Source organism: Mesoplodon bidens, assembly GCF_964165515.1.
Source record: "Mesoplodon bidens genome assembly, chromosome: 3".
In the NCBI taxonomy this organism is placed as follows: Eukaryota; Metazoa; Chordata; class Mammalia; order Artiodactyla; family Ziphiidae; genus Mesoplodon; species Mesoplodon bidens.
The window spans coordinates 150378705-150403553 of record NC_138178.1 but is presented as its reverse complement, the minus strand read 5'-3'; the positions used below and the strand labels follow the sequence as shown (position 1 = coordinate 150403553).

Below are 24849 nucleotides of genomic sequence, written 5' to 3'. Positions count from 1 at the left end.
AGGTCAGTCTGGATGAGGGCTACAGCATGAGGGGTCACGGGGGAAAAATAAGCCTAGAGGTTGGTAGGGATCAAGCTGGGGGGCCTCATTAGCGTTTGGATTTTGTGCTAAGGGTAATGGGAAATCTAATAACAAGTCAGATTTAGGTTTCAGTGAGATCATTCTGGACTTTGTCGGGGGGGGCCTCTGGAATAGTTTGAGTGGTGGCAGAGTCAATTTGGAAACCATTCAAGTATCAGAGATGAGAGCAGCTGCTGGCCTAGATGAGGAGGTAGCTGCGGGGATGGAGAAGTATGGACAATGAGAAATAGTTAGGATTAGGTTTGATTAAAAAAAAATGTCAAGGAATAACAGCAGGACATCACAGTGGCCCCGTTTCATTCATTCCTTCTTTCAACAAATTGTAGCACCGTGTGTCAGAAACTAATCTACCTGCTGCGAATACAGTGGTGTAAGCCAGTCAGGGAAGAGCCCTGCTTTTCATGGAGTTTATGCCCTAAGGAGGTGGTGGGGGGGGGGGGACATAAGCAAATAAACAACAAAAACAGATGGGAATAGGCACCATGTACAGAATGTAGAAGGGATATGCGGCAGTGACGCATATCTGAATGTTAAGGAGTCTGCCCTGTAAAGATAACAGGGAAAAGCACTCTAAGCCAAAGAAATAGATGCAAAGGCCCTTAAAGGGAGAGTAAGCATAGCACATTCAAGATCAGAGGCAGCCAATGTGGCTGGATGTGGTGGGTAAAGGCAACAAAGGGACCAGAGGCAGGAAAGACAGTCAGGGGCCAGTTTATGAAGGACTTTGTAAGGCAGTGCATGGAATTCTAAGACTGAAGGGAAGCCACCGACACCTTTCAGACAGGAAAGTGACGGAATCAGATTTCACTTAAAGATCTCTCTGGCTGCCCCTGGAGAACGGCTTGTGTGGGACAAGAGTGGAAGGAGGAGGCAGGTAGAACCTGAGATGTGGGCCAGGAGAGACGGTGGTGGCAGCAGTGTGAAGGGGAGGATTCTGGGAATACTTTAAAGTCAGAGTCGATAGGACTCGCTGATGGATTGGACATGGGGTGAAAAAATAGCAGAACCAAGAATGACTCCCCAAGACCATGAGGATGACAGCTACTGCAGAATACCTAGACACAGGGAGAAAGGGCCTAAGGGAACGTCTTTCCAAAGGATGTGGCATCCCAACAAGCAAAGGCCTGGCCTTAATACTCAGTCCTGCTGGAGGGGGCATGTGAGTGAACCACACTGAAGCTCAGTTTCCTTACCTGTGGCTGGGCCTAGCCTGCTGGGGTGCATCACAAGGACTAAATAGAAGCCTGACACAGACTTGACCCTCATGCTGGCCTGGCCTCTGAGCACACTGAGTTGGCCAGTTTTCTCCCATTGTTGGGAAGTATGTTTCCAGGCAGCCATAGCCCTGCCCCCAGCGGGAAGAACCCCCAAGGTCAATAACCAGTTCTAAGTAGAAACCCCAGAGTAAGCCCCTCCATCCTCCAAGTCCTGGACCTGGGAACATCAAGGGAGAGAAATGGTCACTCTCTGCTCCTTAAACCAAAAGGGAACGTGGGAATGGGCAGTCACATAGGACAAAACAAATACCAGAGACCAAGGGCTGTGAGCACCACATCACTTTATTTCTTTGGTTTTCCAACTTCACTCTTGGACAATGCAAATTCAGTCTCTTGTCTGCCTGGCCACTGTGTGGTCTCTCACTGGAGATGGGGCACAGGCTCTGAGGAGAAGCTCAACAGAAAAACTGGGGTCCCCAAGAGCCAGCCGGGCTGGCTGAGGACTGCGGGGTCCACAGCAGATGCACCAAGCACCAGCAAGTAGAGACCCAAGGCCCTCTCCCCAAGTCCTTTACCACACTCCTCACAATGGACAGGCCAGCCTTCAGTGATCCCCTAGAGGCCAACTTTGGTTCTTTCTCTACATCCCTGCTTCTGCTCACACTGAGCCTGGCACCCTCTCCCTTAGGGGCACCAGGCAGAAGCCGTGACCTGCTCCACATCTGATCTCTTAATGTTCCTCTGGGAAACATCTTTGAGTAAGGGGGGTGCCAACCCCCAAAAGGAACTGAAGACATATTCTACCCAATGGGACAGACGGCCATGCTACAATACTCCTTTTGTCCCGGGGAAAAGCTGAAAGCAGCTTTAGCTAACCAACCCCGCTTCGGGTCCCCACATACATACAGCTTCCAACACCAGCAAGGGGGCCCAGCCAACCCACTTAAATCAAAACAAAAGACTAAAACCAAGACACAATAATAAAAATAAGAATGGTAAACAACTGAAGAGAATATCTCCGGTCCTGTAGCTCTCTGCAGGGGGCCAGATGGCTGATCTCTGGCTCTCTCTGCCCTGGAGCTGGGAAACAACACGAAGCTGCCCTTGGATTCAGGGTCGATGCTGTGAGAGCAAAAGGGATCCTGGCCAAGCCAGGGGGGCGCAACTCAGGTCTCTGACCTTCTCCAAAGTGGTCCTCCTTCCTCCCAGCCCCTTTCATACCTCCGCGTCAGCCATCCACCAGGGTGAGGCCATCGTAGAGGGCACGCTTCCACATGTAGTAGGTAGAGCGGGCGGTGAGGGGGAAGAGGGCACTGAACTCCTTGTAGGAGGGGAAGCTCTTGGACTGGAAGCGCTTCTGCAGGAACAGCTTGGCCTGGGCCTTGAACTTGGTGGTGGCGAGCATGTCCATCACCAGCACCTGGCCGCCCCTGCCACCCGCCGCTGCTGCCACCACAGGGTGTCTGGACAGGGACCCACTGGGGGGCCGGGCCTGGGCCGTGGCCCCCTCTTGCAGGGCCCCCTCTCTGGAAGACCCTCCCTGGGCCTTCCCTGGATCCTTTCCTGGAGAAGCCGCCATCTGCAGGGTCCCTGCAGGTGGGGCCGTGGCAGCTGTCACATTCCTGCCAGCTTCTTTCTCCCGTTTCTCCTCCGCTTCCTTCATGCCCCCTTTGCCCAAGCTGGGGGCGTGTATCTGGAGCTTGGACAGACTTCTGGGCCAGCCCCGGGCAAGACTCTTCCAGACCCAAAAGGTGGAGGGAGACAGGCTCGGGTAGCGGAGGCGGAAGCGACAGAAGGGGAGGTGCCCACTGAGCACCTGCTTGCGGGCTGCCCTGCGCAGGCGCCTCTGCCAACGGGACAGGGGCATCCTCAGGGGTAGGAACTCCCGGGGGGCAGGTGATCCCCCACCCGTTGCTTTCCCTGCCCCTTCTCCTGCCTCATCCTTCCAAGGGAGCAAGGAGGCCTTTTCCCCAACAGGTGCTGGCTGGGAAGTCCCGGCTACCGAGAGGGCTGGTGCAGGCTTGAAGCTGGGGTTCCTTCGGAGAGCCTTTCGGCGCCAATTGTAGTAGGTGGACCGGGAGATGCCGGGGAACCTGCGTTTGAAGCAGCGATAGGGTACCAGCGTATTCAGGGAGATGCAGTGCTCCAGGTATAACTTAGCCCGCTGCATTAAGACCATTCCAGGGCTTGACATGGCCGACGAGGAGCACCCCAGCCCCTTGGCAGCCTGCTGCTCCGGCAGCTTCTCCAGCTCCTCCATGGCCAGCTCCTCCTTGGGGGCAAGGGCCTGGCAGGCGCCAGAGCCCAAGAGCTCGTGCTTCCAGGCATAATAGGAGGAGCGGGAGATCTCGGGGAACCTCTGGAGGAACTGCTGCAGCGGCACGACACCCCCGCGGTGGAAGCTGTCCTGCAGGAAGTGCTTGGCCGAGAAGCGGGTGGCCACCTTCTGCCGGTGCTCCTGGGACTGCCGCCGCCAGCGGTAGAAGGTGCTCTTGGTGACGCTGTAGCGCTCACCGAGGTGGGAATAGCTGAGGCCAGGTTCCCGGTTGAGCAGCTCCAGGGTCTTGGCGGGCGGGGGCAGCGGGGTCAGGGCAGTGGGAGTCGGGGCCAGGCGGGGGCTGGCACTTTCAGCCTCCACCTCCTCCAGCCCCACCACGGGGGCAAAGTACTGGTGGCGGAAGAGCTGGCTGGTGAGGGGCTGGCCGGCCCACATGATGTGCAGCGTGGCGGGCATGTGCTCGCAGCGGCGGGGCCGGATGACGCGGTTGAAGTACGGCCGGATCTTGAGGTTGCGCAAGGGGTAGATGGAGTAGATGTTGCGCTGAAGGACGGAGGCGAGGGCGTACAAGTGCCACACGTTGGAGAAGCTGCTAGGAAAGCAGGTGGCCTTGACGTCCGCATCAAAGATGGCCTCTAGCGTGGTGGACGGCAGGCTGGTCATCTCCGGGGACTCCTCAGAGCACAGGGAATAGCGCACGGCCTGCAGCATCACCTTGGAGTCAATCATGCCCTGGAGGTAGTAGTGCCGGTGCAGCAGCATCTCCACCACCGTGCGGGCCCGCAGCTCCAGGCTGAGGCCCGCGTTGCCCCACAGCAGTATGCTGGCCGCCTCGAACAGCAGGCTGCCCTCGCCCTTGCACACCAGCGGCAACATGTTCCGGGGAGCATCCTCTGGGTACAGGCTCAGGGCCACCGAGTCCACCTCCAGCACCTGGGGGCCGGGGCCTCCCTCCCGGCCGGTGGGGAGAGCGAAGGAAGACAGGACCTGCTTGGCCTCCAGAGCAGCACCAACGAGACCCTCCAGGCCCTCGGACTCCACTGCCTCCTGCAGCTCCTGCAGCACCTGCTGCACCAGCTGCTCCCGGGATGTCATCCTACCAGGGCAAAGGAGAGAGGGCAGAGGTCAGCCAAGGCACCCAGATGATACCCAGCAATGGCGCCTTATCCACTCCTCTGCCTTCTCCCTCAAGATAGCGCCTATCTATTCCCATCCCCCCATAGCAGGTAGGGGTCTGTTTAATTACTCAGTGGTACAAAGGAAGAGCTTGGCCTTAGAGAATGGCTTTGAATCCTGGTTCTGATATTAGCTTGAGCAAGTCACTCAACCTCTCTGTGTTTCTGGTTCTTTTTCTGTTAAAATGGGGACAATAATAAAAGTATCTACCTTATAGGATTGTTGTGGATATAAATGAGACAATGAAAGTAACGGACGGAGATATATAAGTGTATATTTATAAGTGTATACACACATACACACACGCACACACATATATATATATATTCATCCTTAGAAAAGTGCCTGGCACATAGTAAAGTACTAAAGAAGCATTAGCTATTATATTTTAGAGTATTATCTAGTACTATACATATTATATAGTGCAGGTATAAAAGCTGTACCTCTACACCTGTTAAAGACAGACAATCACACATAGCCTAAATTGGTCTCCTTTTTCCTAAAACAGTGATTCTCGAAGTATGGTCCATGGGGACTTCCCTGGTGGTGCTGTGGTTGAGAATCCGCCTGCCAATGCAGGGGACATGGGTTCGAGCCCTGGTCCTGGAAGATTTCACATGCCGCGGAGCAACTAAGCCCGTGTGCCACAACTACTGAGCCTGCGCTCTAGAGCCCGCGAGCCACAACTACTGAGCCCGTGTGCCTAGAGTCCGTGCTCCGCAACAAGAGAAGCCACCGCAATGAGAAGCCCGCGAAACCGCAACGAAGGGTAGCCCCCGCTCACCACAAGAGAAAGCCCACGCGCAGCAACGAAGACCCAGCGCAGTCAAAAGAAAAAAAAAAAAAAAAAAAAGTACGGTCCATGGACCCTTGGGGTTCTCTGAGACTTTCTGAGGGGCTGCAAGTTAAACTGTTTCCATAATAATACTAAGATAACAACACTAAGATATGATTTGCCTTTTTCACTGTGTTAACATTGGAGTACAGCTAGTACCTCAGCATGAATTAAACTAGAAATCACTGTGTTCTACCCCATCATGTAGCCACAGTTGGGAAAGAGAAAGCTAGTATCACTCCAAAATGTCCTTGATGCAGCAACAAAGATCATTATTTTTGAAAATCATAACCCTTAAATACATGACTTCAATGTTGGGAGTGACAAAATGGGGAGTACTCATAGAGGATTTCTGCTGCACACTGGTGCATCATGAATGAGTGGCAATTGTTTGGGTTGCATGATGAACTAGCCGCTTTTTCATGGAATACCATTTTTACTTGAAAGAAAAACTGAGTGGCATTAGTCATTTAGACTTGGATATATATATATATATATTTTTTTTTTTTTTTTTTTTTTTTTTTTGCTGTACGCGGGCCTCTCACTGTTGTGGCCTCTCCCGTTGCGGAGCACAGGCTCCGGATGTGCAGGCTCAGCGGCCATGGCTCACGGGCCCAGCCGCTCCGCGGCACGTGGGATCTTCCCGGACCGGGGCACGAACCCGTATCCCCTGCATCGGCAGGCGGACTCTCAACCACTGCGCCACCAGGGAAGCCCTAGACTTGGACAGACATTTTCTCGAAAATGAATAAGGTGAGGCTGTCACTTCAAGGAAAACCACTACTATTTATGGCCAGTGAAAAATTTTGAGCTTTCATTTGAAAATTAGAATTTTGGAAAACTTGTATCCACTACAGTGAGCTTGACAGCTTCCCAACACTTAAAGATTTTTCTGATGCGACCAGTGGTGACACTAACACATGTAACTTTTTATGCTATATAATGGAATGTTCAACATTTGAAGATTTGCATCACTCAATGAACTGTATTTCCCAAATACCCAATGGGATGGCACGGGTAAAAGATCCATTCAAAGTATAAAAGAAAGCAACGGATTTTTAATATAATATGGTACAAAAGTTCCTGGATATTATTTCAGATTCTGCATTATAACTAAGCTTTGGGGAACTCCACTTGTCAAGTTTCAGTGTAGTTGTCAAAGAATATCCACCGAAAATGCTACCAAAATACACTTCCTCTGGGAATTCTCTGGCAGTCCAGTGGTTAGGGCTTCACACTTTCACTGCTGTGGCCCAGGATCGATCCCTGGTTGGGGAACTAAGATCCCGCAAGCCCCGTGGTGGCAAAGCCAAAGGAAAAAAAAAAAATACTCTTCCTCTGTCCATCTATGCGTCTGGATGAAGTTGGATTTTCTTCATGTACTTCTACCAAAATAATGTATCACAACAGATTGAACAGACACAGATAAGAATCTACTTATCTTCTGATAACCAGATATTAGAGATTTGAAAAATTTTAAAGATGCACTGTTCTCACTAAATTTTTTCTGTTCTGGAAAAGTTATTTTTCACAAAAACTATTATTTGTTACTATGTAACAGGTTTGTTCTTTTTTAATAAAGAAATCTTTTCTAAATGTCTAAATTTTAATTTTGAATGTGACATGTTGACAGATGTAACCTATATAAACAAAAGCTCTTTAGGGTCTTCAATTTTTAAGAGCGTACACGTGTCCTGAGACCAAAATGTTTGAGAACTGCTGCCCTGGGATAAAGTTAGTCTTTTCAAAGAGGTAGCAGCAGCCTAGCCACTGTGCTGACATAGATCTAATAACTAAGGTTTACTATTTGCCATGCACTTTCCCAATCCTGGCAGTGGAACTTTAAGGTGGGTACTACCATTATCCCCAATTTACAGGTGAAAAAACAGAGACAATCAAACTTAGGCTCATTTGCCCAATTTGCCCCAAGCCTCATAAGTGGTGCAGCCAGTAGTTGAAACCAGATGCTCTTTAGGGCCTGTGATTCACCTACTACAGTTTAAAATGTCAGCCACCTTTCAATTCAAACTAATCATCCTAATTACTGGTAGGTTTTCTGTGTTGTGTTGCAAAGCAGAGTAATATTCCTTTGTGGACACTGTTTTTAAATTAAAAAGGAGACCATTACCCTTTCTCAGATCTTTGTTCTCAGATTTTAATAAATTCCTTTAGATTAGCCTTAGGTTTAAAAATTGTGTTTGGGTGTGTACATTTGTCAACTCATCAAACTGCACACCTAAAAGGAAAGGGTTTTGCGTACTTACAGGGGATGCGTTTGGGTGTAAATTATGGTTCAGTAAAGTTGAAAAAAAGTTTTTAAAGAACCAAAGGCTTACCACCGGAATTTTACTTGGTAACCATAAAAAAGAAAGCTTTTTAAAAACTGGTAATCAGAATCATCTTTGGATAAAAATTTCTTGCTTGTAGATTTTTTTTAATGTGTTTATTGTGACAAACCTGGTCTAACCTCTCACCAGATTTTTATTTGTCCCACATTATCTGACCCTGGAATTGGGCTTTTAATCTGTTCATCTTTTATATACTTCATATTTACTTTTTAAAAAACTGTTCGTTTTTTGGACTCGGGAGATAAACTTGACTGAGAGCACTTCCATATGCGATAAAAAATTGAGCCCTGAGGAACAAACTGTAAACACAGAAGAGCTTTTTCATTCTGGCAGACAACAAAGACGCTGGGGGGTTTGTTTTTCTTGCATGTCCCTTGTAAACGCTGCTATACAAATGCATAAAAATGAGAGCTCTGCCCTGCTACATACTTCGCAAACAAAATTATGAAAATAACCACCATTCACCTACTGCTTACTATGTACATTTAGGTAATTCAACCAAAATCTCAAAAAAAATAAGAGGGGACAATTAATTTAAATCGTGTGGGTGATTCTTCCTGCCCTTCCACACTAGGAGGAGGGCACAATGTTCCCTTAAACGATTACAAGTTTCTGTGGGCTTTGCATTGGGTGAGCGTTTGGACTTCAGGCTTTTCAGAGGTAATATTTATATGTGGTTCTCACTTTCCTTCTACATGAATTACAACTCCATCACACCTGCACCTTCACTAGGATAGCTACTTCTACTTCACACATAGAGAAATGGAGGCTTGGGCGTTAAATAACATTCCCAAGACCACAAGCTATTAAAACTACGAAACCTAAGCAATCTGACTCCAGAGCTCCCCTCCTAACCCCTGTAATTCCACCATACAGGGAAATACAGGGCCCAAAATGCTCTTTATCCAAAGGATGCAGAAACACATGGATTCTTGGGGCTTCGAGGCAAAGCTGGCCATTTTACAGATAAGGAAATTGAGGTCCAGAAAGGTAAAGTTGACTTGCCTGAATTCTCGCTGTAGTATCCGGATACCTGCCAACACGTCCAGATAGACCACACGTCTTCCTGCGCAAACCCCACCCTCCTCCCTCCCCTTCCCTGTCCCACCCTACCTACTCTTCCCATCCCAGTCCCACCCCACCCCACCCTAACTCATTCCTTCCTCTCCCCCAAAGAGGTAAGAGGAGATGTGAGTAGGTAATACCCTACTTCTTTTTTCCTCAAAAGCTTGCTGAGAAAACGTAGCTCCCTGGAGAAGCTCTGCACCTCGCGTCAACTCAGGTGGGTCTGGACCAGGAGAGAATGGGGCAGCGGGGAAAGGCCAGAGGCCGTATGGGGAAGCTAATCATACTTAAGTAGACAATTGGTTGATGGGGTTCAGGTGCAACAGTCTTTTTGGTGATGGCTCCCTGGAAACGCAATGCAAAGCAGATCTGACAATTACCAGGTGCATTCGTGGAATAAGGTGCAGAAATTGAAAGCTAATCTAGGGGTCTTGCCTAGCTGGCCTCCCCTCTCAGAAGGGACCTGAAAAAACATGAAACCGACGAGGCAGGGCCCCTCAAGGCGACACAGGCTCCCCGGCTTGAGGTTGGAAGGGAGGAAATAGGACATCCAGAAAGCATCCAGCCAGCATCCTCGCACCTAAGAAGGGCTCTGGAGCCCAGGAATGAATGAATGGACACGGGCAACTCTGCAGGCAATTCAAAGTCTCACCTTCACCAAGGCCCGCTTTCCTCCTCCCCCAGTCTCCTTATTTCAAGCAGATGGGGTCTCGGAGCCCAGGTCTGGCCTCTGTCCCTTGCATTTTAAAAGGGGTGAGTCAGCGCTCTGGGCAGGGCAAGGGAAGAAAGGGCCAGAGGATCTGCTGACAGTGTTGGTAAGTCTCTGGCCTCTAGAACAAACACTCTCCCTGCCAGGCTTATCCTGGGCCCCGCATTCGCTCACCAAGGAGCCCGTGTTCTCCCCATCCCTCACAAAGCAGGCCCTGCGGTCTCAATAGCCAGCCAGGCCCTACAAGCATGAGGGGGGGGCCACACTGGCCTCAGCCCTCAGTAAGACTGCCTAAGACCGTGGAGGCATGGCTGGCATCTCAGCCGGCCTGGCTCCACACCTCTCTGGCCGGCCCATGCCCAGGCTGCGCCCCTGGCTCCAGGGAGCACCAGCCATCTTGGCTTCTTCCCCGGTGGCCAGGAGGCCTCGCGGGGCATGGGCGGCCACAGGTCCTGGCTGGTGGCAGGCAAGTCCCTTGGCTGTAACTTCCCAAGGAACCTCCCACCAACCAAGGGCAGCAGGAGGGTCTGGGGGCACCAGGGTGGGCCTGAGGCCACCCAGTCAATCATGCCTCGGTAGTTCCCAAGCTGAGTAGCTCTAGGAGACCACGCGCCTGGAAGGGAAGGAGAATGGGCAGCGAGGCCCACGAGGGGAAGCGGAGCGAGCCGCCAGGAGGCCCTGGGTAGCTGGGGAGAGAGCTGGCTGGCTGGGGGTATCTGAGACAAGGGACCCAACTGGGGAAACACCGGGAGTCTGGGGAGGGGCTAAGGCCAGACCATTGTGTAGGGTGGGGAGGGGAGTTGGCGGGCGAGCGGGGGGTGGGGATGGGGAAGGGGCTGGAGGTGGGGGTGGGGAGAAGGAGAACTTGAAACAATGCGTCCCCTCTACACACACACACACACACACACACACACACACACACACACGCGCGCGCGCGCGTCATCTTCAGAGTCACTCTATGACCCTTGAGCCCTTTAGTGTCCCAAGGCCACCCCCTCGTTCACCTGGGGTCTCCAAACTGCTCGAGGCACCCACCCTTCCTAATTTTGAGGAAACTTCCTAGTTTACTGACCTCGAGGGTGGCCCAGAGCCCAGGGGGCGTCCGCTTCTCTCTCCACCTTCCAGCTTGGGACATTTAAGTCACCCTGTGGGCAGTGTCCCCAGCTGAGCGCCACTCTCACTCCAGAACTGGTTTCATATCTGTGGTGGACCATTGAGCATGGACCGTCTACAGCCAACTGGCCGGTGGGGAAGCGGTTTAAGCCACTCCCCCCAGGAAATCGCTCACCCTCAAGGGCTCTGGTCCCAAGATGAAAGAAGTGCAAATTCGGGGGTCACTTCCAATGGTAAAGTGATAGCAGCTATTGTCTCGTCCACTCTACCCAGCTGTGGGTGTTAAAGCGCCCTGACCTAGCTCTGAAACGGACCCCGAACTGCCCAGGGAAAACTTGAAAGAAAGTCGAAAGATTTCCAAAGAATTTAGGGGGAGGGGAAAGGGAGGGGAGGAGGTTTAGATAGAAAGACCTAAGGAAAGTCTGTGGCCAGGCTAAGAGGGGGAGGTGGGGGCGAGAGCGAAGCTGGAGCCGGGAAGCTAACCTTGGGGGATTGGTTAGAGGACTTGGGGCTCTCTGAACCCCCAAGATGCATCTCTTCCTGAGGCAGCTCCCCCATCCCTGGCCCCCAAGAGACAGGGAGGCTGGAGAACTCACTGCCCCCACCTTGGTGCAGGCCCCCTTCCCTTCCAGAAAGGCCTCCATCCCCACCTTTCTCTGAGCATCCCCCAGGCTTGAGGCTCAACACCTCTCACTCCCAAAGTGTGCCGGGGCCAAAGATGCTTCTGTCTGGGGCCAGGGCACCTATCCCAGGACGCCTGGTTTTCTGAGCCCAGCAGGAAGGTAAGGACGTGTGGTACCTGGGGCTTCCGTCCCTCCCCGCAGCTCACCTCAGCCCAGAGGCCTCAGATAATCCCGGAGGAACTAGTCCTATCCGCCCGTCCAGTTCCCCGCTGGTGGGGGAGGTGAGGGCTGCCAGATTGCAGCCTTTGGTGGTAGCTCCCCCCAGGGGCTTTCCTGCCCAGCCTTAACCCTTTGGAGTGCTGAGGCTAACAGCTTCTCCCGGGCTTCAGTTCCACCCACCTCTCCTCTTTATCGCCTTACACCCCCCAGCCCCGCTACCACTGTAAAATGCCCCCCAGTGTCGGTTATGCCCCAGCTCCACTAATCATCTTCTCCTCTGCCGATCATGAATCCTACACTTATCACCTAAGTCAAAACTCCTTTATCAAACATCCATCCTCAGGAAAGCTGGATGAGGGGGCCACCAGAAGTGAACTCAAGTCCAGTCCCTGCATCTTAAGCACACCAGCCCCACCCACCATGATGGCAGTCGCCTGAGGCAGTGGTTTAGACGCCTCCTGGACTTGGATTTGAATGCCAACCCTGCCCCGTACTAGAGTATGGCTTTAGGCAAATTGTTTAAACCTCAGAGCCCTGATTTAGTGGTTACTGAGGCCTAACATTTACGCCAGAGAGTTCGTTTACCCCCAGAGTTGTTGGGTGGATTCAATAAGATAAACGTAAGCATTTAGGACTGTGCTTGGAACAAAGCAAGTATATTCCAGTTCTCAGGCTCTCCAGTGAATTTGAAATTATTTTTAAGTTCTTAATATAAATGCAGTATTTTAAAAGTTTCAGACAATAGTGGTGATTTTGTAGGAGATGGAATTACAAGATAACTTTTTCTTTCCACATAGCTTTCTGTGTCTTTTGACATTTTATAAGGAGTCTGCATTACTTGTTATCATTTAATAAAGGCAGTGAAGATAATTTAAAATTCTTTAAAAGGCTAATAGAATCTTTGAAAGTGTTTTTTAAAAAGAAACCCTAGTGATAAAAAGGTTTGTTGGCGCTCCCATTACCAAAGTAAGGGTCTTATTTATAGACTAATTGGGAAAATGAATAATTGGGAGAATTTTAAAAGTAAAGCAGTAAGAAGGAAAAATCACCTATAATCTCATTATCTAAAGACAGCTATTGTGAACATCTTGATACATTTCCTTCTAATCTAGTTTCTTTTCTTAGACTACACAAATGAAACTTTGTCTTTACAAAAGACCCAAAAGGTACAGAGTAAAAAATAGAGTAAATTGAGCCAGTCCTCCCTTTTAGTCCCAAACCCATTCTCCTCATTATGAGACCTAAAACAACTGCCCAGTTCTTTTTCTGTATATTTTCAGCTTTTTCTGTGCATATACACATGTATATTTTTCTAGTCTCTCTGTGCCTATTTTTGTTCTGGGTTAAATACTTTACTTTTGACTAATATATATTATATATGTGCCTATGTATTATATACATAAATGATATCTAAATAATAATACAGTAGTCCTTCCTTATCTGCAGTTTTGCTTTCCTTGGTTTCAGTTACCTGCGGTCAACTGCAGTGGGAAAATATTAAATGAAAAATTCCAGAAACAAACATTCATGAGTTTTAAATTGCTCACTGTCCTGAGTAGCCTGATGAAACCTCTCATCCCCCAGCTCTGTCCCACCTGGGAAGTGAGTGAATCAGCCCTCCCATCAGCCTATCCACGCTGTAGACGCTACCCAACTAGTTAGTATAGGGAAAAACATAGTATATATAGGATTCGGTATTCTCCGCGGTTTCAGGCATCCACTGGGGGGTCTTAGGATGGGATTGGGGGGGCTGAAGTAGGGAGGGACCACAGTGCCACTGTGTATTATTCAAAATGCTTGTAAATATTGGTTCAGGAATTTACTAAAGTATTCAAGATTCAAATTTCAGCCCTGTTCCCTTTCTACAGTTTCTCTTTTCAGAAGCAACCAATATCATCATTCAAAAAGAGACATGCACCACAATGTTCATTGCAGCACTATTTACAATAGCCAGGACATGGAACCAACCTAAATGTCCATCAACAGATGAATGGATAGAGAAGATGTGACACATATCTACAATGGACTATTACTCAGCCATAAAAGGAAACGAAATTGAGTTATTATCTGTAGTGAGGTGGATTGACCCTAGAGTCTGTCATACAGAGTGAAGTAAGTCAGAAAGAGAAAAACAAATACCATACACTAACGCATATAGATGGAATCTTAAAAAAAAAAAAAGGTACTGATGAACCTAGTTGCAGGGCAGGAATAAAGAGGTAGACAGAGAATGGACTTGATGACATGGGGTGGGAGGGCGAAGCTGGGGCAAAGTGAGAGTAGCATTGATGTATATACACTACCAAATGTAAAATAGTTGGCTGGTGGGAAGCAGAAGCATAGCACAAGGAGGTCAGCTCGGTGCTTTGCGATGACCTAGAGGGGTGGGATAGGGAGGATGGGAGGGAGGCTCAAGAGGGAGGGGAGGGCTTCCCTGGTGGCACAGTGGTTAAGAATCCTCCTGCCAATACAGGGGACACGGGTTCGAGCCCTGGTCCGGGAAGAGCCCACATGCTGCAGATCAACTAAGCCCGTGCGCCACAACTACTGAGCCCATTTGCTACAACTACTGAGCCTGCACTCTAGAGCCCATGCTCTGCAACAAGAGAAGCCACCGCAATGAGAAGCCCGCGCACCGCAACGAAGAGTAGCCTTCGCTCTCAGCGCCTAGAGAAAGCCCGCGCTCAGCAATGAAGACCCAATGCGGCCAAAAATAAATAACTACATAAAATTAATTTAAATAAATTTTAAAAAGCGGGAAGGGATATGGGGACATGTGTATGCATATGGCTGATTCGCTATGTTATGCAACAGAAACTAACACAGTATTGTGAAGCAATTATACTCCAATAAAGATGTATTAAGGAAAAAAAAAGCAACCAACATCGTTTCTAAGGTATCATGCCAGAGATCTGTTATGCATAAAGAAGCAAATCTCTCAGAGAGCACTTTTGTCCTTTCTTTAAAGTATAAATGTAATATACTACTCTTATGTAGCTTGCTTTTTTAAATAAATTTATTTATTTATTTTTGGTTGCATTGGGTCTTCGTTGCTGCACGTGGGCTTTCTCTAGTTGCGGCGATCAGGGGCTACTCTTCGTAGCAGTGCGCGGGTGGGCTTCTCATTGTGGTGTCTTCTCTTGTTCTGGAGCATGGGTCCTAGAGCACAGGCTCAGTAGTTGTGGTCCAAGGGCTTAGTTGCTCTGCGGCATGTGGGATCTTCCCGGACCAGGGATCGAACCCACGTCCCCTCCATTGGCAGGCAGCTCCTAACCACTGCACCACCAGGGAAGTCCCTATCCAGTCCTCTATTGATGAACCTTAAGGTCGTTTCCTTCTTTTGCTCTTAAACCATGCTACAATTGGTAACCTTGCACATACATAATTTTGCACACGTGTAGGTGTAACTGTACCTTCAAAGTGTATGCGTATAGTAATTTAGATAGATTTTGCCAAGTTTCTCTTCGTAGAAGTTGTACCAGTTTATTCCCCCCAAAACAAAGTATGAGTGTAGCCTTCCTACCCCTAAGACAGCGTAGTGTGTCATCACATTTTTTTTTATCTTTGCCAATCTAATAGGTGAAAACTTAGTCTCTCAGTGTGGTTTTAATTTACAATTTTCATTATGAGTAAAGGAGAACATTTTTCATCCATTTAAGAGCCATTTATATTTCCTTTCCTGTGAATATCCTTTGCCCCATTTTGCTATTTGGTTATAGACCTTTTCTTATTGATTAAAGAGAGTTTTATATAAAGACAGCCCTTGGTCTACGGCAGGAACTAGAAATATTTTTTTCTGAGTTTGTGGTTTATAATTGGACTTGGCTTTCATCATGAAGAAATCTGCTTATTTTTACATATATTGAACATATCTTGTCTTTAATGGATTTTGGATTTGGTACATTTTAATCTACCTTTATTTAAACCATTAAGATGAGCTGTCACAAAATTAAGGGTCTCATCATAAGCTGTCCAAACACCAAAAATCCCAGATTCCCAGCAATAATTAAACCAACTCCTACAAGTAGATATCTTTAGTTAATATATACCTTGCTTTGAACAAAATTCAGATTTAGGACGCAGATGAGTTCAGGGTAATCCTTCACTTATAAAGGGGCATACAATAGGACAGCTTCCTTTACATAATGAGCTGAGATAAGTAATTAACTGTGTTTAAATTTACAGCTTTCCAGGGGTTGTATAAGTGGTGGTTCACCTGTATTTGGATCAGCTACAAAAACAAGTCCGGTATTGAGTGAAGTAATAATATTGATTGAACACTGACTGTATAGTGAAAAGCCTGAGCTTTGGAGCATAATGGCAGCATTAAAATTCCAGCTCTGTGCCTATGTGCCCTTGAACAAGTTTTCTCACATCTCCAGACCTAATTCCTCACTTAAAGAATGATAATAGTACTGGCGAGTTTGCTCTGAGAATTAAATGAAAAACTGCTTATGAAGTTCTTAGCACAGGTATGATAAAATGCTCTGGACATGTTGCTGCTGTTAGATGTAGCTGTCTTCCCACCTCATTCTCCTTCTATAGATATTTAAAGAATTCATCCATTTGTCATTCAATTAATGCAGCCACTCAATGCCTTATTAAATAATTTACATATTAGTCTAACATTTATTCAGTTATTCACTTACTCACACATTCACTCATGCACTGTCATTCATTCAACAGATATTTGAGCTCCTAGTATGGGGCAGATCCTGGACTAGCTCTGAGTACATAGTGATGTCCATGGACCTGACTCAAGAGTTTGAGGGTTGAGGTTCAAAAGTTTCTCATTCGTTCCACAGCAGAACAAATACCTGTGTTCCCTGTATACCATGGCTCTTTATCCAATGGCTGCTAGTTTTAATTCCATGACATCATAATCTCCTGGCTTCCTTCCTTTGTTCCTTTCTCTTCTTCCCCGCCCCCCACCCCGCCCTTTTACCCTCTCTTTGCCCAGGACTCTACCCCGACTCAGGCCTTTACTACCCCTATAAGAGTCCCTTGGTGATTACCAAGACAGATGACCACTCAGACTCTGAGTCAGACTAACCTGAGTTGAAGCTCAGCTCCTCTACGTTCTAGTTTAGGGAACTTAGACAAGTCTGACCCTCAGTTTCCTCCTTTGTAAAATAGGGATAATAATATCCACTTTATTCGAATGATTGAATTAAACAGTGAAGTCACTCCTTTGCTGCAAAGAAACACTTAACAGCAGGGAGGTATGATGATCAATTCACATCTCAATTAGTTGAGTGTCTACTCTATGTAGGCATTATGTTCAATACTATGAAGACACACAAAGAGCTAATGTCATCTCTTCCAGTCAGAAGCCATAGCCCAGGGGGGTCCACAGTAAGTGCTCAATAAGAACTACTATTACTTGCTTTTCCCAAGGAACGCCCCCCACTCCTGGACACTGGCATTTCTCAGAGACCTGTGCTGAGCGGGCTGCTGGGCTGATGCTAGCTTCTCTGGTTTCGTTTGCAACTCCGATCTGGCATTCTTTATGGCTTTAAAGTCATTTAATTTTGCGGTAAATTTGAATATAGACTGGAGTTTAGCGTATTCTAAGGAATTAATAATATTCTAAGGAATTAATGTTAAATTTGTTAGAGGTGATAATAGTAAGAAAAGGTCCTAAATTTTCAGATATGTTTGTAAGAATTCAGGGTTGAAATGATAGGACTTTAGGTATTTGCTCTTTAAAAATCAGAGGAAAAGAAGAAGAAAAAGTGCCCCCCCACTGTTTGCCATTAAACACTGATCTTTTGTTACCTGATTTTTAAAAAAAAGGAAGAGAAAGAAAGAAAGAAAGAAAGAAAGGAAGGAAGAAAGGAAGGAAGGGAGGAAGAAAGGAAGGGTAAAGCATATATGACAAAATGTCAATAATTATTGAATCAGGGGTTCATTTTACCATTCATTCAAGGTGGTTCATTATGCCATTCTCTCAGTTTTGATGTGTATGATAAGTTTTATAATAGGAAGGTTGAATATCTATTTTTGTTGAATGGGAGAATCACTTTATGGAAGCGAAGGGGAAGGAAACTTACCCGCATGCAGCATTCCCATTTAGGCAGAGGGCAGGCAGCCCTATCCTTAGCCAGGAAGAGAGCTTGCAAAGGGTGGGCTATGTCATTAGATTGACACCTGCTTTATTTACAGGACCTTTGCAGGTGCCCTTGGGGAATTCACCTGGACAGGGAAGAAGGCTTGTGGATAACTTACCCCTCCGCTGCCCCAAGGAAACAGGCACAGGTACCCCACAGGAACAGCTAGGCCTCAGACCAGGTTTTAAGGCCTTGTGGTCCTCTCCCCACCAAGTTCATTACATTTCTTCTGTCACCTCTATTTCATCCGTAAAGGAGAGACAAGACCACAGGCCAAACCCAAGTTCTCCCAATTAACTTTGTTCGTAATCTCAAGCCTGGTGCCTTTGATCTTGGTTAGTTTATTCCCAATTCCCTCCACTCCCCACCACCACACACAGGTAACCCCTTTCATTAGTTTCCTTCCAGACTTTCTTTTTGTAAGTATAAGCAAATGCAAATATACATCCTCCAATAGGCTTAAAACTAACAACAAAGCAAATTGAAAGCAGAGAAAATTGCAGTGTTCCAGGTAAAGAGTGAAGTAAGTCTGGGAGTTGTTAGCATATAGATGGATAAGCTCTAGAGGCAAGGCAATAGAAGAAGGAAAAGAAGGGAGAAAGAAAAGGGACTAAACTTTAGAGTCACCCAGGGGAAAAAAAAAAAAGAAGCAGAAGGAAGGTGGGCGCCAGGCCCAGGCTCAGGCGCCAGGCCTCCGAGGCAGAGAGGCGCGCTCCAGTGGGCTGGGCAGCCGGCGCCATGACACTATTCCACTTTGGGAACTGCTTCGCCCTGGCCTACTTCACCCCTACTTCATCACCTACAAGTGCAGCAGGCTGTCCGAGTACAGCGCCTTCTGGAAGTGTGTCCAGGCCGGAGTCACCTACCTGATCGTGCAGCTGTGCAAGATGCTGTTCCTGGCCACTTTCTTTCCCAGTTGGGAAGGTGGCATCTATGACTTCATTGGGGAGTTCATGAAGGCCAGCGTGGTTGTGGCAGACCTGATAGGCCTAAACGTTGTCATGTCCCAGAATGCCAGCAAGGGGGAATACAAGATCATGGTTCCTACCCTGGGCTGGGTCACCGCCAAGTTCATTATGTCCTGCTACATCCCCCTCTGGGATGGAGCTCGGACACTGAGTTTGACTGGAACTACATCCAGATGAGCATTGACTCCAACATCTGTCTGGTCCATTACGTCGTCGCACCTGCCCAGGTGTGGATGATCACATGCTATGACCTGTACCACACTTTCCAGCCAGCAGTCCTCCTACTGATGTTCCTTAACGTCTACAAGGCCTTTGTCATGGAGATGTTTGTCCACCTCTGTTCCCTGGGCAGCTGGACGGCACTGCGGGCCCTCAGCACCTTGGCCTTGTATGTCGCCCTTGTCGATATGCACTCCTAGGCTTGGTGTCCCAGACTTTCACATACCTTTTCCCCATCTCCAGGTTTCAGTGAAGTAAACAGTATTTGCAAAGTTCCACAAAAAAAAAAAAAAAAAGGGCTTCCCTGGTGGCGCAGTGGTTGAGAGTCCGCCTGCCACTGAGACGCCTGCGTACCATTAAAAAAAAAAAAAAAAAAAGGCAGAAAGAAAAACCCAGAGAGAATATTTTAAGAAGAGAGGGGTAAGTAGTCAATTGTGTTATCTGCTCCTAATATGTGAATAGATCTGCATGAACCACCCTGGAAAGATAGCCACATTAAAGAGAGAGTTCAAAGTAAAATATATGTTCTGATCCTACTTTTGCAAAATTGATATGTATATATACATGTTCAGTGAGTAGAAAGAAGTCTAGAAGACTTTAGAAAGAGCAGACTAACAGGTGAGCTTGTTTGTAGGAAAAGGTGGCCTTTTTACTTTGCACACTTCAGTTTTGTTTGCATTTTTTACCACAAGAATGCATTCTTTTGGTAAATAAAAAAGGTTTGTAAAAGGGGGAAACTACTGTTTAAAACCATCTATATTCAAATTTTCTGTGGAGTACAGAAGGTAATGAAGAACGTTGGCTTCAGGGGCTTCCCTGGTGGCGCAGTGGTTGAGAGTCCGCCTGCCGATGCAGGGGACATGGGTTCGTGCCCCGGTCCGGGAAGATCCCACATGCCGCAGAGCGGCTGGGCCCGTGAGCCATGGCCGCTGAGCCTGCGCGTCCGGAGCCTGTGCTCCGCAACGGGAGAGGCCACAGCGGTGAGAGGCCCGCGTACCGCAAAAAAAAAAAAAAAAAAGAACGTTGGCTTCAGAATCTAATAAACATGAGTCTAAACCCCAGCTCTACTCCATGAACCAATTAACCTCTCTGAGCCTCAGTTTCCTCATCTGTAAAACGGTGATTATACTGATAATTACTTCAAAGGACTGCAATAAGGATTAAATGGGGAGCATGAGTAAAGCATCTAGTACAATGACTCTCATACAGAAAAAGCTCAATTGATATTAGTTATACATATATAATATATATATATATAAGTTATATATTATAATATTAGTTTTATGTATGTAGTAAATAGAATAGCTATTACTAGATCAAAGCAGCCAATCAGAGATGTGCTCCTTTGGACAACAGTATTTTGATCCCTTTAGAACTGCTGTCGCTGAAATGCATTTTCGGTGTCATGCTTTGGTTGTTATAAGAAATGGTGATGTGAAGTCAGCCACTGTTATCTGTTGCCAGGATCCCTCCCATAGAATCACCTACCGTACCAGGGAACTCAGGAGGGGCCTGTGTCTACCCAGGGAGCGTACAAGATTGTCCTCAGCAGAATTTCCATGTGTTTTTATAGTTTCTCTCATTCTTTTCAATTTCTACTTTTGTGTTTTACAATGCACATAATATATTAGTTCATCAGTGCATATGTATAAATATAAACAAATATACCTGTATTGGGGAGTTTAACAATTTTTACCCATGGAAGATCAACTTATAAAGTTTGAAAAACAGTGTCTTCTTGATGAGTTCTCTCAGACTCAAGGTTACAAAAAGCTGCATTTCTCCCAAGGATTTGGTTTATTGTTTCTAATAAATACAATCACTCCTGTCATTAAATGCCTTTTCTTCTTGGCTTCGACTGCTAGAAACCTCAGAGCCAGATTCATAACCCAGCTCTACACACAGAATGTCTGTGGTTGGTATCCTGAGGGCTGTGGTTATGAGCACAGCCTTCTGAAACCACATTGCCTGTGTTCGCATCCCACTGTGTGAACTTGGGCAAGTGACAACCTCTCTGTGCCTCCGCTTCCTCAAAGGTAAAATAATTATAACAGTAATCACCTCCCAGGATTATTATAAAGATTAAATGAGGTGATGCATGTAAATCAATTAGAACAGTGCTCAGCATTAGTAAGAACTCAAACATTTTTGTTGTTATTATGGGCTTTCATTCCATGATTTCTTTCTTTTTTAAAAAAATTTTTATTGGCATGTAGTTGCTTTAAAATATGGAACACTTCACAAATTTGCATGTCATCCTTGTGCAGGGGCCATGCTAATCTTCTCTGTATCGTTCCAATTTTAGTATATGTGCTGCCGAAGAGAGCACTCTCATTCCATGATTTCTTTACCCTTGCTTTTCTTCAGTCCCATTTCTGCTACTCTTTATGTATTTCAGTAAGGCACTTAAAATCCTTTTTTGGAAAGAGTTTAAGCAAACAACCGTATGAATTTTTTGTTCTTAATATGCCAGGCACTGAGTTAGGTTCTTGAAGAATACAAAGATAAAGAAAAGATTGTGGGAATTCCCTGGCGGTCCAGTGGTTAGGACTCCGCACCCTGCCGAGGGCCCGGGTTCTGTCCCTAGTCGGGGAACTAAAACCACAAAAACTGCGCAGCTCGGCCAAAAAGAAAAAAAGAAAAGATTGTTTCTGCCTTCAAGGAAATGTTCAGTCTAGTGGGGAAGACATACATACAAATAGCCATAAACCAAGTACAGGATATGGAAAGTCATGCAGGAGAGGTGTGCAAGTGCCGTAAGGACATGGAGTAGATGAGATCCGTGAAATCTTCCTAGAGGAGGTGGCATGGGGGTTGCACGGCCCAGGAAACAGAGACGATAGAGCAGAGATTCCAGGTGGAGGGAGTACTGGTGATCTAAGGCAGATTCTCCAGGACCGATGTGCTACCCGCAGTGCTGGTTAAGGTGGATACTCAATAAGTCCCTGTTTTTCCTTTTTTTTTTTTTTCTGTACGCTGGCCTCTCACTGTTGTGGCCTCTCCCATTGCGGAGCACAGGCTCTGGACGCGCAGGCTCAGCGGCCATGGCTCACGGGCCTAGCCACTCCGCGGCATGTGGGATCTTCCCAGACCAGGGCACGAACCCGTGTCCCCTGCATCGGCAGGCGGACTCTCAACCACTGCGCCACCAGGGAAGCCCTAAGTCGCTGTTTTTGACTGCTGTACTTGATTCAAGTGATGTGAAAAGGAGGAGGAAGAGACAACAGGACAAAGCCCAAGAGCACCTCCCTTTTTTCAAGGGAAGTGAAAAAGAACGGGAGCAGCACCAAATCCTCTGAGGTGCGAAGATAAACTTGCCAGCCAGGCCAGGAAACACAGATGTGAAAACCAGGCTCAAGCAGTTGCTTTGAGGGAGGAGGGAATGGAAAATTTGGGGTGGGAGATTGGAGGGGTCTTCTGCCTGCATCCATCCGCAGTGCAGAACAAATGCCCAAAGCCCATAATGTTTCCTTTTGGGCTCAGAGATAGAACTTTCCTTTCCTTTCCTTTCATGGTGTGGCTTCAACTTCAGGCCTTCCAGACCACTTTTGGGCACAGTCTTTTAAGGTGTCCTATCATCTCTAAGCAGAGTGATCCCAGGTAACTTCAGCCACACATTCCCTTCCTCTGAAGGTAAATGAAGAGTGAGTCTAAAAATGAGAGCCCTAATCAGAGTTAAATCCCTGCCCAAAAGGTCCCTAAGAAGGGACAGAGTGTGGTAAGCAAAGTACACAATATAGAGCTGGACAGAACCGGCTTTTAATCCTGGTTTCTGACAAGATGCCAACCCCGGTACGCCCCAGGTTCCTCATCTGTAAAATGGGTATATGAATGTTGGCCTCAGGCTTGTTTGGATTACAGGACACCATATATACATGCCTGGTACTCAGCAGGCACTAAGATTATCTCTGAGCTCTTTCCATTCCTGAAAATAAATAAGCTACCACATGTTAAGCACCACCCCTGTGTCAGGCGCTGTGCAAAGTGCTTCATTTGTGTTTCCATTTACTAATGAGGTGGTGGCCCACGTCCTTCAGAAGGCGCAGCAATGCGGGCTCTTAACCTTCCTGCTGCCCTTGAAGACTTCATCTCCTGAAGTCAAGTGGTCAACTTCTAGAACCCCTCCGGTGTCATCAAAAAGTTTGGCATTGCTCAGAGCTAAACTCAACTAACTCAGTGCTTACAGAAGGCTAGTGATAATTCAAGGCGATCCAGCCCCTTTCTTTTCCCAGAAAGAGCAGAGTAGGTAATATCTGTTTAGATTTCATGTAAAGAGGTTACAACTTGATTTTCCTTTCTGAGTCAACCTTTCCTTCCTTCTGTTTTTTTAAGGTAGTGTTTCCCAAGTTGGCTGCTCATTGGGATCACCTGGGGAAGTTAAAACACTCCCTCCCTCCCACCCCAAGAGATTGTGATATATTGATACATGGTCTGGAGTGGGCCTGGGCCTCTGGATCTTTTTAATTCCCGGGTATTCCAATGTGCAGTTAAGGTAACAACCGCCGTCCTAAATCCTCAGGTTAAAAACATTATCTATCTACCTTCTACCTTAATAAATACATTTTTTTTAACAAAAAGGAATGACATTTATATATTGTTCTGCTACTTGCTTCTTTTCACCCAACAGTATGTCATGGATTATGTTCCTTGTTGGTACATATAAAATTAGCTCACACCTTTTAGCAGCTGCAGAATATTTGATTGTAGGGATGTACAATAATATATTTAATCATCTCTTTGCAATTGGACATTTAGGTTGTTTCCACTTTTTCCCTGTTACAAACAATGTGAAAAGACATATTTGCACACATTGTACAAACATTTCTGTAAGATTCACAAAGTGGAAATGCTTAGTCAAAGAAGGTAATATGTAGAGAAGTATTTAGATACTTACGTATTTATTTCTGTGTTTTGGTAAATGAATGAAGAAGTGCTTTGTGTTGTCATTTGCTGGGTACGTGCAGTGCATAGAATTATTGTGGCTAAAGTGGCTTCTGAGCCCTTTAAGGGATGGGACTGCTGGGCCCTTTGAGGACGCCAAGGGCTGGCTGGGCTGACTGAAACCGTGATCACCTCCGTGGCTGTATTTCAGCTTTTCTCTCTAAGGCAGGATGTGGCCAGGTTCCAGAGTTTTCATTCCTCTCCCTGCAGGGTGCCTTTTGATGTGTTGGCCCATATCTTAGGAAGTTGGAGGCGCCTTGGGGGGCTATCAGAAGATGTGGAACATGCCAGTTAGAATCAACCGGCCCTCATTTTGTCTGAAACTTGGCCTCAGTCCACAGGGCAGGGCCTGCAAGAGATGGAGGAAGGTCAGCGAGCAGCAAATCTGAGCCAGGCCTGAATCTCCACAGGGCCTTTCACAGAAGTGAGGAATAACTGTCCCTTTTCCTGGCCGGTCCTACTGAACTACTATTTGAAACAAAATGTGGGCTTCTATAGGAGGCTACCTAGGAGGGCAAGGCGAGCCCAGGTGGGGCCAGCCCTAAGGATCAGGAAGGATCAGGATGATGGCCTGTCCGATTTTAGAACCAGCTGGTAAACAGGTAAACAGCGGGGACTGAGGGATTGTGCAAGAGAGTTTGAGGAAGGACTTGCCCAATCGGTCCTCAGACTCACAGTCAGGGTGGGGGGGTATGAGGAGACCTGGGCTCATATCCTGGCACTACTGCTGACAACTGATAGGCCGCTGAGTGCGTGGAGGCCCGGGGGGACACACCTCTCCTGTCTGAACCTCTTTCCTCATCTGGAAAATAGGGTCCACACTTATTTCACCTGGGGTTGTTGTAAGAATTAAATGAAGGAACAGATGCACAGGCATTTTGCACTGTCCCTGGCATGCAGTAGGTGCTCAATAAATAGTAGCTGCATTTATCAGTGGATTAGGGAGC

General features: G+C 47.1%; 1 protein-coding gene and 1 pseudogene across 2 annotated transcripts; one reads left to right on the top strand and one right to left on the bottom strand.

Moving 5' to 3' along the window:
- Positions 1-2526: 2526 nt before the first annotated feature.
- Positions 2527-4834, bottom strand: VRTN (vertebrae development associated; the record flags this gene model as incomplete). The annotated part of the gene is made up of 1 exon (XM_081228974.1): positions 2527-4834. Exon 1 carries the CDS (start codon positions 4669-4671, stop codon positions 2527-2529), a length of 2145 nt encoding a protein of 714 aa, XP_081085100.1. The 5' UTR covers positions 4672-4834.
- Positions 4835-18339: 13505 nt separating this feature from the next.
- Positions 18340-19234, top strand: LOC308613586 (BOS complex subunit TMEM147-like; annotated as a pseudogene). The gene has a single exon. The product of its transcript is annotated as a BOS complex subunit TMEM147-like (transcript).
- The last annotated feature ends 5615 nt before the right edge of the window (positions 19235-24849 follow it).